General features: G+C 39.6%; 1 protein-coding gene across 1 annotated transcript in view; it reads left to right on the forward strand.

Annotated features, from left to right (window-relative positions):
- Nucleotides 1-19,527, forward strand: part of ppp1r16b (protein phosphatase 1, regulatory subunit 16B) — a 78,775-nt gene that overhangs the window by 8,501 nt on the left and 50,747 nt on the right. Inside the window, exon 2 of the mRNA XM_079682093.1 lies at nt 18,779-19,205. Within this exon, the coding sequence (XP_079538219.1) occupies nt 18,941-19,205 (265 nt within the window). The 5' untranslated portion in view covers nt 18,779-18,940. The remainder of the gene's footprint in view (nt 1-18,778; nt 19,206-19,527) is intronic.

Here is a 19,527-nt window from a genome sequence, read left to right on the forward strand (position 1 = left end):
ATAGAAACATGTTTTCAAATGTTTTATCAGGAATTAGATTAATTTTAAGCTGCAATGAGTAGTCTATTAATGAGGGACTCATTAAAAGAATCAGTCCTGGTAGAACTTTTGAATAGTACTTTGCTTAAAAATGCCTTTACCTAAAATAAATGGTAATAATTGATTATCTGTTTGGTCTTCTTGGTTTTCATGGTACATCTTACTCTTGTTATGCTGTGTTCTGTTTGAGCCATATCTCCTTTTGATAAATCGCCTGACCAAATACAAGTGAAATATAATTTGAATTGAATTGAAAGGCTCCCAAAAGAAATTTGTCCCAGCTAGATATACAAGAAGCTCCCGAGGTGTGGAGAGAGACAGTGATCTAAGTCTTTGAGTTTACACGCTGTCTGCTGGGTAATCTGAGGCTTCGGCCTGCCTCTGACCTGCTGCTGACACTGGGGGCTTTTTCAGGAATGGAAAACGTTTCTCTTTGTTTGTGTCAGTTGACATATTTTTGGGACTCTGCTACAAAAAAAAGATCTAGATAAAATAACTATTCAGAAAATGTAAACCATTTTGTTCCAGTTTGTGTCTAATTTTAAGAAAGCTAAACATATAAAACATGTTTGTCTACCCAAAGCCAAAATGGTGGGTTTGTAAAAAGGAAATGTTCCAGAAAAGTGAAACAAAGACATTAACTTGGTTAACATCCCATGTGATTGAATGTGCTTTTCATGTGTGGCTATTTGAGCGTGTTTTTATTCTTTATTTACTTGCCTCTCCTTACAACATTTTCATTTTGGGCAGATACTATTGCCATGCAGACTTATTGTGAACAAATATAAATGAGAATGCGGATGGAAAACTCCTCCTCAGAATCCAATATGAGAGCACAATAACCTACAAAAGGAATACAAATAGTTTTAGACATTGTATATCTTGCTTTATAACATTTGAATTGAGACTGAGCATGTTTGTGCTTTTGTAAGTTTCCTTGTCCATTTAGATGTTAATGCACACTTTCAATTTATAATTTTATATTTTCATTATATTCAATTGAACTAATTGTACACCCTTCTTGAATATTTCCCTCCTAGACAGACACTGTTATGTTTCTCTCACAAAAACGTAAACAAGATGTACAGTAGAAGCGGGACAAGATGTTTTTTCTAGAAAATGTTGAAACAAGCAAAATGAAAACATTTAATTGATGTATGTTTGTTGTAGTGTCATTGCAGATTCTTTAAATAATGAAGTAGTAAGTAGCAATATAGAAACTGCTGCTACTTGAAGGTACTGTACTGCCCTTAGAACATCATTAAATAGCAGTATGACTTTGATCCTGCAGTCTTTTTAAAGAAGTCTGAACATGTTGGCTCTATCACAAGTACTTCAATCAAATAAAAAGTCTTTAAATCAACTGCTTTGTTGGTTGGATCCTTCCTTCCTTCCTGCCAAGATTTGCACGAAGGCTTTAAATGACCAGTACGTCACACACTTTTCCTCTCAGATGAGTTCTTTTGTCCAGCTTGGCTAAATACTGGATTGCAAGCAGTACAATGGTGGGACTGTTGGTCCTGGAGAGGTGTTGACCCTGCTGTATCAAGCAGGCCGAAGTACAACCGTGAATAACAGGAATTATTATGTGGGCTTTGCATGACTGTAGGGCCAGCACGGTTGTGTAGCAGTGATTAATATGTTGCTCACTTACATGTTGGTCAGTAGGCCCTGCAGGATTAGTCCTGGCAGGGGATTTAATATTTACTCCAAGATTACAGTCTCAGTATTTACAATCATCAAGTAAACAGCTTATGTAGACATAACTAATGCCGTTATTATAATAATCAGCGGAGTTGAGCTTATACATGTTTAATGTGTGGAATATTGTATTACTTCAGGCACCATTAAAGTTTTGATGCTCCTTGCTTCAGCTTTAGATGGAGCTGGATATTTGCGACATCCTGGAGCAACACCGAGCGTTTGTCGACATGCAGGCGGCTGTCTACCTCTGCCCTGGTTCATGACGACAGGGGAGAGAATGACCCAGAATCATGTTGACCTGAGTGCTTTAAATCAAGGCTCCACCGGAGGAAATACATTCTCTCAACACCAAGAGCCAACTAGGACAAGTAATCCAGACAGAATAAAAACGTCCTCTTAGTCAACACCAAGGAAAAGAGAGATAGACAAACAGACAGGGGAGCTGGATTATTGACCGGATAGATGGAGAAGTGGTGCATTGCTGCAATAGCAACACTTTCTGGCACAACACAACTTATCTCATGGGGCACTGTTCCGAGTAGCCCCATGGAAAGTAAATTGAAAAAATTAGTTTTTTCGATCCGTCATTCTACTTTTTCTTTCTCTTACCACATCCTGTTCATAAATCTGAGCACAGACTCTCTGCTCATTTTGTCTACCAGTTAATTGTAATGATGGTTATACTTACTACTTGTATCAAACATTTATTATTAAAAGTGGGGTATGTCATTTATTTCAGAAACACTTTTTGTTATATTCCATGGAATGCTCTTAACATCCCGATAGCAATGAATATATTAAATGCTTTGACAATAAATACATTAAAAAAATTCATCTGTGGAAGCCGTAGTACTGTAAAAAGCACGACCAATCATTTTAGCCAGCCTGGCTAAAATAACTGGATGGCCTACCTGCCTGTCAGCCTTCCATCAGTGCACAAGCTTGTCTCGTGCCCTCATTGGTCAGGTGCGCGTTCGTGTGTGTTGAAGGAGGGGCTCTGTAAGGAAGTGGCAGATTTTTTCCGGTTGTCTATTTTTAAAATTCTAGCGCACTCGAGCTGGTTTCTCCAAAATTACCTACTCCAGCTTTAACTATCAGAAAGTCAAAACCAAAGGAGGTATTGAACTTCTGGCTACATTTGTTGACTTGTTTCCTACATTTCTCTTTCATCCGACAGTTCCTTATTCAATTAATCATTTGTGGAACTGATTTGTAGTCAGTTATAGGCTTTTAGACTAGGTGTTATTAAGCTCTTTGCCCGCTCGTTAAGATCATGGTATTCCGTCAAAACCTCCAGAACAAAGATGGCTTTCGATGCTTTTTTCTCAAGAAAAGATTGAACCATTAGCTCAGAATCATCACCAGTTTCAGTCTGTTTTACGCAAGCATTTGAACAGATCAAAAACAAGATATACCATGTTATTTATTGAGCTTTGTACTTTCTGTTAGGTGGATTTTCTTACCTTTGGACAGAATCAGGCTAGCTTTTTCCTGTCTTTATGCTAAGCTAACTTGCTGTTGGCTGCGGCTTCTGTATTCACTGACAGTGTTAATCTATTCTATTCAGAAAACATAAAGCCAAATGGTTAATGAAAACCCGAATTGTGTGATAAGTTTGTGGGAGAAATATGTTTATATTTTTTAAAGTAAGGCATCAAAAAGAGTAGCAAAGCGTAGAGCTTAGCTATTTGTGGTGCTTGTGCTTCTGGCTCAGGATAGCTGCTATATCCAAGAGGCTTGCTTCTTATAACTCAAAACATGCATTAGGCATCTTCTCTTAAGATTTGAGTCCTTGACTGTGTGTGTGTGTGTGTGTGTGTGTGTGTGTGTGTGTGTGTGTGTGTGTGTGTGTGTGTGTGTGTGTGTGTGTGTGTGTGTGTGTGTGTGTGTGTGTGTGTGTGTGTGTGTGTGTGTGTGTGTGTGTGTGTGTGTGTGTGTGTGTGTGTGTGTGTGTGTGTGTGTGTGTGTGTGTGTGTGTGTGTGTGTGTGTGTGTGTGTGTGTGTGTGTGTGTGTGTCCATTTGCATACCAGTGTGTATGATGCCTGGACCCAGCAGTGTGTGTTTGCACCTCAGATAGTAACTGGGCTGTTAATTACCTCCACAGGAAGGTGTGTGTGTGTGTGTGTGTGTATGTGTGTGTGTGTGTGTGTGTGTGTGTGTGTGTGTGTGTGTGTGTGTGTGTGTGTGTGTGTGTGTGTGTGTGTGTGTGTGTGTGTGTGTGTGTGTGTGTGTGTGTGTGTGTGTGTGTGTGTGTGTGTGTGTGTGTGTGTGTGTGGTGTGTGTGTGTGTGTGTGTGTGTGTGTGTGTGTGTGTGTGTGTGTGTGTGTGTGTGTGTGTGTGTGTGTGTGTGTGTGTGTGTGTGTGTGTGTGTGTGTGTGTGTGTGTGTGTGTGTGTGTGTGTGGAGCTCTTGCCCACTGAAGCCTGCCCTGTGTTCTGTGTATCTGTTTATGTACAGCAGCTGCTGCTCCTCTGCCTTTTCTTTCCACTCCTCTGCTCTGCCACGGAAAAAGCAGGTTTCCGTTTTTTTCTCTTTTTTATTGTTGAAAAGTGAAACTGTTGCTGTTGTTGCTGAGGGACCCGGGGCATGCGTCCATAACATAACACAACATAATGAGAGAGAACAAAAAAGAAAAATCTAATTTCAATTTAAGAGATAATGGAATTGTCATTTTCATGAAATCAGCTTTCTTTCCCATTACAAAACTAAAGGTAAACATGATTTTAAGCTAGAGAACATGAGGGATACATGATTAAACCCATGTGGGTGATTAGTTAAAGTAAAGAAACAGAAAGCCTGATTAAAGATTATCATATAGAACAAATAAATAGTGTGTTTAGCATCAAGACATGATGTAACTCATGGCTATACATGAAAGACATTAGAGGACACACAGAAATGTTTAACGCTAGAAATCTAAGCACACAATTAAATAAGAGAATAAACAAAAGCAGAATATTGAAAAAAAAACACAGCATTTTATTGATGCACTGCAGGAGTATTTCAATCTCTACAAGACTGGTGTACAGTGACACCACTGTGTTTGAAGTGTATTGTGTGTGTGTGTGTTTGTATGTGTGTGTGTGAGAATTAGACCTGCGTCCTGTTACTTTGACTTGGTTGACTTTAGTTTGACATGGCCATGGGGTCGTGTTTCGGGTAATGGCTACGGTTGTCAGAAAGGTCAGATGTCAAATTTCAGTGCGGCAGTCTAAACCAACTGCTTCCTGTTTTAATGGCCATGTGCGGTGTCATTAGCCTTTTGAACACTGTTTCCTGAACACTGACTCGGGCCACCAATAAATTGCTAGTGTATGATAATGAGGACCTTTGGGTTAGACTTGCTTTGGAAATAAAGTAAGCAAAGTCAAATAAGTTTCAGAGCCACTGTATGATGAGGTTGAGCACAACGCAGGTCCTTTTTTCATAGTTATCTGTTATGATATACTCGGTGATTTTCTCACTTGTTCTGATAAGAAATTAAAGCGATGTTAAAAGTAGAACAGGCAAAACATATAAAAAGAAAGTTTCAAACAAACTGCGATTAGGCAAACTTAATGAAAAATACACAACAACAACAAGCAACTAGTTTGTATGATATCTTATCGGACCACGTTGGAAGCCAAATAATAGCTACTCTGAAGGGTTTATTTTGAAGGTGAGACACTGTAATCTTTTAAAAATAGGGATAACACGACAGTTGTGGTGGGCTTCGGGCGCCTTTATCAGCGGCTTCCAGCCAGGGGTATTATCGCCTTGTCAGATGAGCTTCAGTTCCCCTTTCATCGACACCACCCATCATGTTCCAAATGCGTTTATTGAAAATGTCATTTTAAACAACGTGATATATAATATACATACGTTGTAAATTGCATAACAACTTTATTATTACTAGATGTGTTTCTTGAAACCTCTTTATTTCCACCTGTTTCAGAAGGTTTGCTCATGTTTAATGAGAAGGCAAAAAATGGTTATCGGATTAAACTTTTTTTTTCAATTGCTCTCAGATATCTGTTTCCAATAGTCAAAATGATCACTTGCAGCATATCAAGGATCTGATTCCAGATCAGCCTGCAGAGTACAGCACATTGCACATTAAGATGTTCCTTTGTGCTACGTGCTCTAAGCACCTATTAGCATGGGATAAATGCCGCACATTGTGGAGTCTTCTCTGGTATGCACAGTGGGCTGTGCATTGATTTCTCCTTTGGTCTAATATGTCAGCTGAGGCTGTCATATTCACCAGTGACAGACACAGTGTTCTGCAAATTACTGCTCAGTCTGATGGATTTAGTTTAGTCTCTGATGACCTTAACACTTTTAGTAAGGCTCAATTATGGAATCAGAACAGGCTCTCATTTTGAGTAGCTCTAATAGTTCAGATAAACCATGAAATAAGAAAAGGTTCTGCTCATTTGAGACATTACTATTGGATCAAGCTCTTTTATTTGGAAATGTCCTAACAAAATGATCCCGTTGTGCTCTTACAGAAGTGTTGTATAAGGCTTAAAATAAATATTTATTTACTTGAACTAATAGCAAATTATCGAAGTTTCAAGGTCCAGAAACCAAGAGCATTGATTAAGGATCTTGTTGAAGTGATAAAAGGTTTCAGGAAGTTAAGTGCTGGTTTGAGCAGTGACTGATGGTGGGTGTCTCTTGAACAACAGCTGCAACTCCTGCTGCTATCTGGCTGAATGGTTTCAGTGGGCTTTTTAAATCAGCTTGGCCCGCCTTTGGTATTAGTAGGTGATTAAACCAATTAGCGAGACCTAGAGACATAAACACAGGATGGTAAATTGGAGTCTGAGGGCCTCTTGTGATTGGAACGGGGTGCAGAGTGTGAGGCACAGAGTTTTGTGTCTCTTTGTTGAGGACAGTTTCTCAGGCAGACAGGCATGCAAACACAGTGTACACAAACTCTTTCTCATGACATTGAGGGGTTTGTACAACTTACATGAATACACACACATGTAGATAAAATGCAGATACACACACCACGCTGTCACACACACTGGGCCATTGTGTGCGACACTGCAGCCACTGTGTCTCCATGCGGAGCGTCCTGACACAGCACACGCCTCCTCACTGCTAAATGTCATGCACTGTGCCTGACAATATTGGGGATACAAAGTGCAGCCAGTGTGTGTGTCTGTGTGTGTGTATTGTGATGTTCTTTTGTCTGTCTATTGCTTCTTGTTATGTATGCTGTGGAAGAGAAACTATTAAGTAATCAATGTGTGAGTGAACTGATTAAAAAAGGCATCATTATGGCCACGCATTTGATAAACAACATAAGTCATTTTGAAAAAGCATTTCTCGGTTTTATTATTGATGCACTCTTTTTTATCACGCTAAATCAAAGCATTAGAGTATGTCATCCTTATTTATTAACTTGGTTAATTAATAATCAAGAAAAATAACTAATTAGTTGTGCAGAGAACCTTTTCATGATTTTTTAAATGTTTTTGTTTGATAAATAATAAATAAGCAGTTTATGAAATCTCAGTCAATTAACTGAACGATTTAAGCCTATTTTCATACTTAAATCGTGCTGCAAATACAATTATTATCATTATCAATAATGAATTGTAAAGTCCATCAAATATCAGAACAAAAATTCTTTGATTTGCTTCTTTTATCAGACCAACTGTACACACCTATTAACTATCTTGCGAAACAAATAGAAAGTAAGAAACCCAACAGAGGTTTTCAGGCATTTTAGCTTGAAAATGATTTAAAATGATGTCAGAATTGTATTCCTTGCTCTTCATCTCAGCTCTATTCTGTCTCACTGACTGTTTCCAGATGTGTTTGCCTCCTGCTGTCGGCCTGTGTGTCTCTGTGTTTGCATTTGCTCTTGCCAGGCAGAGACTGATAACAGCATTAGCTTGTGTCCTCAAAACAGCAGAAGATGAATTGTGAGGAGGAGAGGAGACTGTAAAAGTACAGCATGGTTCAACAGCAGCACAAAAACACATGTGGTCCACAGGTGGGCCTTCTTCTTCTTCTTCTTCTTCTTCCTCTTCTTCTTCTTCTTCTTCTTCTTCTTCTTCTTCTTCTTCTTCTTCTTCTTCTTCTTCTGTAGTCTCCTTATTTTGGCCACCCGACCCTCTAGCTTTCTGTTTTAACGTAGAGGGCACCTGTGAAACTTTGCACATCCTTGTCTTTGTGACATTCAAAAGTCAAACAGGTGGAATAATTGGCTGTCAAGATAATGTGTGCAGCAGTTTAAGAATATTCCCATTGTTGTTATGAAAAGCATATCTCTAATGAGGTATAGGGACAATTTGAAGACATTATAAATTCGTAATAGGATGAACGTGAAGTTTTTTTTAAATTCAATTATTTTCATCTGAGGTTTTATTAAAATCTTTTGTCAGCTACTGAAAAGAGAGGTGCCCGTGTGTTCAGCATGATAACACACCTTTTGTCAGCCTTAGCCTTTGCATTCAGGTGGCATCAGTTTAAGCTGAATTTTTATCTCTGTTCTTCCTAAAACAAAACAAGATGAAATAAATAAAGACTAATGTTAAACCCTTTAAATGGTATTGATGAAGTGCAGAACGAAAAATGTGAACACCTTTTGGCGTTCGATACAAAGGCCTCATTTTAACCATCAAATCCATCAGTTTAAAATGATTCTCTAAAGAAGTCTGCGTTAAGAGGACACTCATCCTCTGTCACTCAGATAAAAACATTCAACACAAGTGACAGAGTCCGACTTTATCTTGGGAATTCAAAGGGACTCCAATGCAGTTTTGAACAAACAAAGACACTGCTTACCTTGCATTGCCTCGATTCACAGGGAATTACCTTTCTGTTTACTTTTTCAACTCTTCATGAACCAATCTCATTGAACTCACAACGACAGCACTTGGTGTATTTGGATGGTGGCGGGGCTTTCTTAATATTGGCGAGAATTTAGCCTTTTAATTACCTACAAAACAGTAAGTCAGCTCCAGCATTGGTTGTCTGTTGATTGGACATTTCTGACATTATTTGTACTGTTTCCCTTGACTGGCACTTGTTGTCTTTTAATCAGTGATCAATAAACCTATACACTTTACTGAAACGAAACGCCACGGCGTGGGCCTGTACAAAAACGCAAAGCCGTTACATCCACATTAGGGATGTGCATCTCCATATCTGAGGCCGATGCGCATCTCGATAAGTTGCCAACGATACGATACATTAAGGATACATTTGAAGCACCAGGCGATGTGATACGATTCACCCCTGTTGTGATACAGTTCGGTACGACAGAGGATTTAGTTTTATTCCTTATATGCAGCATATCATAAATCAACAAAAAGTGCTTCACATATTTGGTTCCCTCTAATAGTAGTGCGCATCCCATTATGCTGTTTCTTTTTTACCTTAAAAAAAAACCACTTAGACCTTTCACAAACAGGCCTTTTCACAAGTCCTTTGTAGTAGTGTTCTCTGCCTCCAGAGTACAGTACACTTTTATAACACCTCACAGTTAAACAATTTAAGGATGCATTGCCCAGGATTAACAATTTGCAAATAACAACTACCATAGTGCAATGCCCATACAACTGCCAGCCTGATGTGCTTAACACTCATTCATAGGCTAACTCAACAGTGAGCAGAAAGCAGTGGTATGGTTTCTATATGAACAATAAAGAATACAAATAACCTTTCACAAACAGGTATTTTATAACTGCTTACAATTGTGACGAAGACATTTAAACTATTATTGGCAGTCACAGGCTGCAGAGAGAGGAGCTGTGGATTATTGTTATTGATTAATGCATCAGTGTTTCTTAGGGTCAAAAACACTAAACTCACAACTTAAAATGAAAGTGTTTAGTTTATTTAATAAAAGAGCACATGTTCAATGTGAAAAGTGACAGTAGATATAGATTATTTGCAATTTGGTGCTATATACATATAAAAAATGCTCCGTTGGCGGGGGCGCAGCACCCCACCAAGACAATGGTAGGGGAAACACTGAAAAGTACATGAATAAAAATGTACAGTGCAGTTTAAGATATGAATAGTTCACACAGAAGTTCCACTTTACTGATGCCTTTCTTTAAGGTTTCTCCGAACATGAGCTGTGTACGCTTGTATGGCACATGCTTCCCGAGCAGCATACACAGAGAAAATCAGCCAGGACAAAGTCCCCAGACACTGATTCCCTGGAGTTACTAGCCCCAAATGTTCATTAACCAAAAACGAAACACAACCGCTCAGTTTCAATTAAAAGCAGCGGCAAAAAGATAAGTCTTCAGCCTGGATTTTAAAGTAGTAAGAGTTGCAGCGGATCTGCACGTTTCTGGGAGTTTGTTCCAGATATTTGGAGCATAATACTGAACGCTGCTTTACCATGTTTAGTTCTGACTCTGGGGACAGAAAGCTGACCAGTCCCTGAAGACCTGAGAGATCTGGATGGTTCATAATTTAGCAGGAGGTCAGAAATGTATTTTGGGCCTAAACCATTCAGTGCTTTATAAACCAGCAGCAGTATTTTGAAATATATTCTTTCACACACAGGAAACCAGTGTAAAGTTTTCAGAACAGGAGTGATGTGATCCACTTTCTTAGTGTCAGTGAGGACTCGAGCAGCGGCGTTCTGAATCAGCTGCAGCTTTGTAATAGATTTTTTTGTGAGACCTGTAAAGACAACATTACAGTAGTCCAGTCTACTGAAGATAAAAGCATGGAGAAGTTTTTCCAAATCCTGCTTTGACATTAGTCTTTTAATCCTAGATATATTCTTTAGGTGATAGTAGGCTGATTTAATAGTTGTTGTAATGTGACTGTTGAAACTCAAGTCAGAGTCCATAACTACACCTAGATTTCTGGCTTTATCTGTAATTTTGAACATTGCAGACTGAAGCTCAGCGCTAACTTTTATACGTTCTGCCTTGAATCCAAAAACCATTACCTCAGTTTTGTCTTTGTTTAATTGGAGAAAGTGCTGACACATCCAGTCATTGATTTGTTCAATGCACTTACTCAGTGTTTGAATTGGAGCATAGTGTCTTGGTGAAATGGTCAAGTAAAGGTGTGTGTCATCCGCATAGCTATGGTAACTTATTTTGTTGTTTTTCATTATCTGAGCCAGTGGTAGCATGTAGATGTTAAAGAGAAGAGGCCCCAATATGGAGCCTTGAGGAACCCCACATGTCATATTTGTCAACTCAGATTTGTATTTACCTATAGAAACAATGTTTTTTCTGTCCTTTAAGTAGGATTCAAACCAATTTAGAACTGTTGATGAAATTCCCACCCGGTTTTCCAGTCGGTCTAGTAATATGTTGTGGTCAACAGTGTCAAACGCAGCAATGAGATCTAATAACACTAACACTGAAGTTCTGCCACTGTCTGTGTTTAAGTGGATGTCATTGAAGACCTTTACAAGAGCAGTCGCAGTTCGGTGGTTTGAACGAAATCCTGACTGGAACACCTCCAAACAGTTATTTAAATGCAAGAAATTACTCAACAGTTGAAAAACAACTTTTTCTATGATTTTACCTGAAATGGCAGGTTTGATATTGGCCTGTAATTGTTCATTACTGAAGCGTCTAGATTATGGTTTTTTAAGAGCGTTTTAATGACTGCAAATTATAAAGGCCAAGTCTCTCTTTATATATTTCAAAGTGAACCTGGAGATTTGTTTTTCGCCACCTGCGTTCAGCTTTTCGACACTCTTTTTTCCTCTGTTCTCACGGTCATGGCCTTTCTCCATGGAGATATTTTCTTCCCAGTCACTTCCTTTACCTTAGTTGGAGCAATGGCATCTATAACATTTTTAATTTTTGAATTAAAATGATATACTAGCTCATAAGAGTATATGCAAGTTATTGGAATGATATAGATAAATAGATAAATATTTACTAAGTAGCAGATGAATGTTATGGATGTTGTTTCAACAGTTCAGGTGTTTAACAGATGTTGTTTCAGCAGTTCAGTTGTTTAGCAGTCTTATGTGGTATGAAACTGTCTCTGTCTTTTTGTCCGGATGCTGCGGTACCGCCTGCCACACAGCAGCAGACAGAACAGTTTGTGGCTGGGGTGATGGGTGTCTTTTATAATCCGGAGGGATTTCTTCCTGAGCCGCTGGAAGTAAAGGTCCTCCATGGATGGCAGCGCCGTGCTGGTGATGTTCTGTGTAGTTTTCACCACCCTCCGTAAAGCCTTACGATTGAGGGCGGTGCAGCTGCCGTACCAGGCGGTGATGTGGTGGTGTGAAGAGTCCATGTCAGGTCCTCAGTGATGTGGAACCCGAGGAAACTGAAGCTGCTGACTCTCTCCACCGTAGTCCCATTGATAACTCTCTCTGTTGCTTCCTGTAATCCACAATCAGCTCCTTGGTACAAAGATGTCAGATTTTCGACCTCCTCTCTGTACGCCGTCTCGTCGCCGTCGGTGATCTGGCCGATGGCGGTCGTGTCGTCAGCAAACTTCACGATGGTGTTGGAGCTGTGTGTGGCCACGCAGTCTTGAGTGAACAGGGAGTAGAGGAGAGGGCTGAGCATGCAGCCTTGAGGGGCTCCGGTGTTGAGGATCAGGGTGGAGGATGTGGTGTTTCCCAAACACACTGCCTGGGGTCTGCCCGTCAGGAAGTTCAGGATCCAGTCACAGAGGGCGCTGTTGAGTCCGAGGTCTCTGAGCTTGATGGCCAGCTTGGAGGGCACAATGGTATTGAATGCTGAACTTTAATCATTAAACAGCATTCTCACATATGTGTTCCTCTGGTCCAGGTGTTAGAGGGCAGTGTGGATGGTGAGGAATATGGCGTCGTGTGAATGAATGAATAGTTTTTTTACCGATGCAAAGACGCTACAATCGATGCATCGCGAGTTCAACCCAAACTGTAGACGATGTGCACTCTTTCAACCGGTGCACTCGTATTTTGAACGTTTAAGCCGGTGCACCGATGTGAATCGGTGAATCTTAACATCCCTAATTCACATAGATCGAACGCTTCTGAAACAAAAATTGAGTGGGGTTCAGTTGGGATTTCTTTTGTCAAATTTGAACGTTTATTCTCCACGCTGCTGACAAATATGTACATATATTATATTATATAATTCTGAGGTGGGTGGAAAATAAGTGACAAAAATGCTGAGAAAATATACAATGGTAGAAGTGGAAATATTTAAAACATGCTATCTGGAGCATTAATATTAATAAGAGGTTAAGATTAAATCCTACCTTTTGGTGTATTGAGTGCTATACCGTGCTGTCATTATACTTTGCATCTCCTGCCCTCAGTGCCAAATCACCTTCATTATGATGATGGAGGGACCAGAATGGCCTCAATCCAGAGCTGCTTTGTGGAGATATTAGTGAATTGAAGCTGATGTCAGCACTGCTCGACACGCATTCATTTCCTGAGGTCCTTGGCCATTTCATTTAAGTTAAATGTACCTCTAAATTTTAATCCAAATGCTCTTTTTATTAAGCGAGGACTCTTTAAATGTCCATAGTTAACGTTTTTGTCCTTGAGAGGACATTCGGGTCTCATCATAAGTGTGGAAACTCATGAACACACACAGCTGCTTTATGGTTGTTGGTGATGAAAAGGAGATAATGGACCCGAAGGTTCAACAACAGACCCTTTGTGCTGAACCGTCAGGCGACTCTGACAGGCGCAATATTTTACCCTGGCCTGTTTTCTCCAGCTTCTCATGCAGTGAGCCCAGAGATACAGTAAATTTCTCCAAGCATGTAACGATTCCTAAATAGGATGTTTACCTTGGTCACTGTGGGCTGTTTTTTATACCATGTTGTATTTTTAAAGTCTCTTTATATTGATTTTCTAATCTATCTTTTATTGTTCTGTTCTGGTCTAACGTTTTTACAAGAAAGTCAATTATGGTTTTGGGCTGAAAGATGAGGATCTCGGGAATATGTCTGCTGTCTTTTGAGGCAAAGAGAGAGCATCTTCTAGAATATTTATATTTAATTCAGGAGTGTGTTTGGAGAGGTTTGCATTTATGTGATCTTGTAATCACAACAAAGCTTTTATGATGCGAAGGCAGCTGGCAATTTATGAAAACAACGACCTGAACAAAAATGATGACACAACTGAAAGAAATAGTTGGTAATTGTTTCCTTGTCTGTGTTTTTCTGCTGCTGCTGCTGCTTGATGTGCATCTTTTGACCTTCATTTTCAAATAATTGGTATTAAAGTTTGGCTGTTATCTTTCCATACAAATGGGAAATGCAAAGTGAGGGAACAGTGTAACATTCTTATATGCAGCCGGAGAGCTGATTGAGGTCAATCTGTGATTTGCTGCCTTGGCCCTGTGGGCCGGCTGTGATATCACCACGGGGTTTACAGTTGCCCACAGCTCCCCGAGTTTTACATATCTTCAAACAGTTTGCCTTTGCCTCCTAGTACAACATCATGTCAAGTACACAGTGTTTGCATTGTCTGCTTTTCATGCACTGCTGAAGCTCTTAATGGGCGAGTTAATCTCCCCTTTGGGGTAACAAATTATGTTTTCTCTTCACTCTGCAGCTCTTTAAAGAAATGCCAAACGCATGCTAATGTCAGTTTCTTGTTCCCTTTTTGATAATTTGAATTGAAACAACACTTCAGATAAGCACGAGGGGCTTTTCAAAATAGTGATTTGGCTTAGCTGTAAGAGAGCAGACATTCAAACTGTCAAATGGAAACATCTTGGTAAATATCACCCACAGAATAATGCATGAGAAAAGCTCAAGCTGGCAGCATGTGATGAGCAGTGAAACCACAGTGTGTTGTTCAAGCAGCTCGTCGTCCTTCTCACTCATGTGGTCTTGAGGCATTCGGGTGCTTGAGAGAGGGTAGGAAAATTCTTATCTGTCTGAAAATATGTGGTATTTTTTGAAAGATTCATGCTAATTTGGCAACATCCTCTCCACCCAGTGACCTACACTATGTTTTCCAAGAGTGGGCTATCAAGTAATTCATCAGTGTTGAAATAAGGAGGACGGCAGAGTATGGACCCGTAGCTTTAGATATTATTATATATATTATATTATTTATATAACTATTATCATTATCGAGGGGGGCGGGTTTGGTTTTTTAATGTTGGGGAAACGCAATTAAGATTGAATTTAAAAATGTTAAATTGTTAACAGAATTCCTGGTAATCAAACCAAAGAAAAATGTAAATTCCAGGTTGAAATGAAATCTAGTTTTCATTCAGATATATTACTGATAATATACACAGTATTTAAAACTTGGGCTGCAACATGATATTAGGATTTACGCATCCAGCGATAATTTCTTATTGATTAATTGTTTTGTGAAATGTATAACACAATATCTATTTTATTGCATTTGAATTGTTTTAGGCCAAACTATTACATTTGCTATATTGTAAGACCGAAAAGCGTAAGAGACAACACCCAAGACTAAAAAAGATCCATGAATCAACTTTTGCTGCTTGCTAAGTTTGTTAGTTTTAACCCTCGGTAACTTTATGAAAAAAACACAGATGAGCTCGTCAACATCGATGTCGTCTTCGAGATTCTTTCATTTTGACTCTTTTATATAGAATATCTCAGTGGATAATCAAATGCCTAGTATCAATGTAATCGAAAAGTTTAAAATCATTTAAATGAATACAGTATGTATTCATTTAACTACAGTGCTTCACGTAACCGGCGTAATACGATGATAACGGCTATCAGTCGCGGATTAATGCCGAAGTAATTATCTTGCCTGGATCTGTTTTCATCACTAGTTTCTTTTTCTGTCTCTGTCTCTCTTTGACTTGTGTGTGTGGGGGTGTGTGTATGAGTAATATCATTACCTCTGCTCTGATTCCCCTGATTTGATCAACAGTAGCTCCTGGGTTTCATATTCCTGGCACTAATGCACTTGACCATCAAAGACATCTAAAGAAAATACTCTTTGTTTGTCACGCATCCCAAATGTTAAGTTTAATTCACTTTGTCCGCTGCACTCGCATCTCACAGAGACAGAAAGAGAGTGACGTGCTCCATGCCTGGAAGCATTCACGGTCATTTCATGTTAAATGTTTTATAGACATTGGTGGTTTCGGGTCAAAGATGTTTGCTCGTTGGCCCTTCCATGACCAGCTCTACTGTGTGTGGCTCTTATTGGGAAACTGCTTAAAGGTTATATAAATGTTGTTGGACCATTATTATTTTCCTCAACTGTTCAACATCTATTAGATCTGTAATCATGAAATGTATTTTCATAGGTGAAAATGCATGCCTCTTATATTGAATAATAAGGAACAAGTTGAGAAGAAATTCACCCCACAAATACTATATGTATACTGGACATTACGTATACACCACTCTTTGTACTACTTAGATGGCGCCGCGGTTAGCTGCCTCGGGGTTGTGGTGCGCTCCGTTTTGTCTTTGATTGAAGTTTCACTTTAGACAATCATGAACATGTTTATTTTATCTACTAGGTGTGTGTGTGTGTGTGTGTGTGTGTGTGTGTGTGTGTGTGTGTGTGTGTGTGTGTGTGTGTGTGTGTGTGTGTGTGTGTGTGTGTGTGTGTGTGTGTGTGTGTGTGTGTGTGTGTGTGTGTGTGTGTGTGTGTGTGTGTGTGTGTGTGTGTGTGTGTGTGTGTGTGTGTGTGTGTGTGTGTGTGTGTGTGTGTGTGTGTGTGTGTGAGCACCTATAAACCGGGCGGCTGACTTTCTGGCTGCAGTTCAGCCGAGTGATAAGGCAATGAAAACTTTATGACTTGGCTAATGTTTTTCATATTATACTGTAAAGTGTATATGAATAAAACAATTAGTGTTGCAGTTTGTCTAAGATTGAAAAGATACATGAGCTGAATATGGTGCTGCTGATCTTTATCTCTCCTTTTCACCCAGCATGGTGCACTTCCTGTTTGAGAACAGATGCTTATTCATTTCATTATTGAAAAGGTTTGCCTCCATCATTAGGCACATGTGTCAGGAACAGATGACAGACAAACACTATCTCAATATTTATGAGCTCAGTTGATAATATCAAAGTATTCTGGGAATAACTAGCGCTGCTTTTTATAATACATTTACATAGGAGACATTTTAGAGGAAGCTCAATTGTAATACACTATACAGAATGAAATGTGTATTCACTGTTAAATGTAGTATTTTGGAATATTACTTTGGTTCTATGTTACTGCTATGATATTCCGATGATGGATAGTTAAATGGTTTGTGTAGTGTTGTTTTGTAATCGTGATTTGGTCGTTGTTAATTTTTTTTGGTTGTAAATATCAGTTTGTTTATTGTTTAACACTTCCAGAAAGCACTTTGACTGAAGTCTGTAAAATGTACTATATCAATACATTTTACCTCCTTACTTCATGAGATTATTTTTGAAGACCCCAACAGTTTTAATTTTCATTATTAAACAATGCTGGCATATTTTATGATGCAAACCAACAAATGTAACCATACCTACAGTCTGGACATTCAATACTTCTGTATTTGCTGTCTGAACGTTTGAGGGTAGATATAATTACAGACTGCTTTTAGTTTGACGTTCTTTCAAACATGTTGCGATCAACCTTTGCATCCCATTTGCTGTGTTTACGATATTTCCGGCTTTCATGCAAGCTCTTATATTCTGATTTCGCTTATCTTTTATTACAGTGAAGGACACATCTTGTGCTGGAGATGTGAATGCACCTTAAGGTGTCAGAGTGGCAAAGTTTGAATCAGAGTTTCATTTGAGTGTTTGGAAGACTTGTGTTTATTTACACACACACACACACACACACACACACACACACACACACACACACACACACACACACACACACACACACACACACACACACACACACACACACACACACACACACACACACACACACACACACACACACACACACACACACACACATACACATACACATACACATACACACACACACACGCTGTTAATGGAGGACTGAAAGTGAAGCTGCTGTAGGAAGTGATTACACTGCTTGTTTCCTGTCCATGTTTTTAGCAGTTAGCTGTGGTAGAGCTGCAGAGGAAATTTAGTATAAGGTCAGGCTGACAAGAGTAAGCAGCACATTACATTGTGAAGCATTTGATCAGGTGACGCTGCAGCTTTCTCTTGTAAAAAAATAAATAAAACATGCAGATTATGTTTTAAAGTAAGTGGCAATCGTATAAAGAGAATGTTGGAGGGTTTTCTGGCTGTGGTAATAAAGTATCCGAACATTGTTATGGTTGCTGTTTAAAGGAAGTGGTCTGAATGAGCTCAATCACTGCAGAGTTTCTACCTAAGATTATGATTTCAACATATCCATACATACGGTCTGCTGCTTATTTGATAGATCTCTAAAAACAACGCTAAGGATCTCAAGCTGGCGTAACTTTCAATTGTCATAGAGAAAAACGAGATTTGTTTGTTCAAGTTAAACAGGCAGTCAGGCTACATTAAGGTAATGATGGCATGAAAAATCCCCGCCTCAGCTCACTGCCCCAGAACTTTTTATTTTCTCTTCATCAGTTTCTCATCATTTTGTTGTTCTGTAGCTTTCAGGAAGCGGTTAACCTTGATACAGAGGATGCTAGAGAGATCTATAACGGCTCACAACTCAAATGGAAAATTGAGGCTGCTCATTCATGTCGATACAAATTGAGAAATCGGTCTCCTTTTCGCCAAGACCTACATTTCTCTCTTTTCCTGAACCCTTAAAGGGATCATTTTGATGGAGTTTGTGATGCAAATGAATGTGAGAAAATAGAGTGATGAGGAGGACATATTTCTTAATTTTGGTTTTCACCTTGATGGAAACCAGTGTTTCTTCTGACAGATAATAGAAACTCTTAAAATAGAAAACAGTCAGTCTTAGGTGTCTCTAGGACACCAAAGTGCATCTCTGCACTTTGTTTTGGTGCATCAGACCCATGCTAAATGTCAGGGACTCCCCTGTGTATCTTTCTAAAGATTTACTCCAAGTGTTAAGCTGCATCAAACTACTTCCACATTTTATTTGCTGATTTATTTATATGTTTAAAGTAATACAAGTTTATGGCTGATATTTACGAACCCTCTCTCTCCCCTTACTCAGGACTTTTACTGCTGCTGAAAGGATGATGATGATGATGATGATGATGATGATGATGGGAGGAGGCCAGGGCCGAAGGTGCATCCCTCGCTAGAATCATACTTACTCCCCAGAACTTCACCCCTCCACCATCCATCCACTACTGTCGTCCCCTCGCCCGACGCCATGGCCAACCACCTGGAGCTGATCCAGGAGCTGCAGCAGCTGGACAAGGTGCCCAGCCTGGAGAGGCTGCGGGCGGCCCAGAAGAGGCGCACCCAGCAGCTGAAGAGATGGGCTGTGTACGAGAAGGAGATGCAGAACAAGAAGCGAAAGGCGGAGAAGAAGGGGCGCAACGCCAAAGACCTCCATCTAGAGTCCAAGAGGCATGTGTCCTTTGCAGCCAGCGTGGCACTGCTGGAGGCCTCAGCCAGGAACGATCCGGATGAAGGTAGGGCCAGTAAAGAATATTTACGAGATGTACAAATTAGAAAATGGAAGTGAAGATTTACGGGGAAATGTGCTCTGTGTAGTGAACACGATAAATTACACAAGTGCTCTTTACACATGTGACCAATGTACTCACATAATCTAACTACTGAAGATTTACATTCACTGTAACACGGTAACACTGAAAATATGTGCTGGGGTTTCGTCCATAAGTGTAGAGTCAAATGCAGCACAAAGCTTGGTGATGCCACATTTGAATAATTGTTCTAATTTCAGCCACACCTCACTGCTTCAGCGTGATATCAAAATGCCAAGGTCAGAAA

This window comes from Notothenia rossii (assembly GCF_949606895.1).
Source record: "Notothenia rossii genome assembly, chromosome: 5".
NCBI lineage: Eukaryota > Metazoa > Chordata > Actinopteri > Perciformes > Nototheniidae > Notothenia > Notothenia rossii.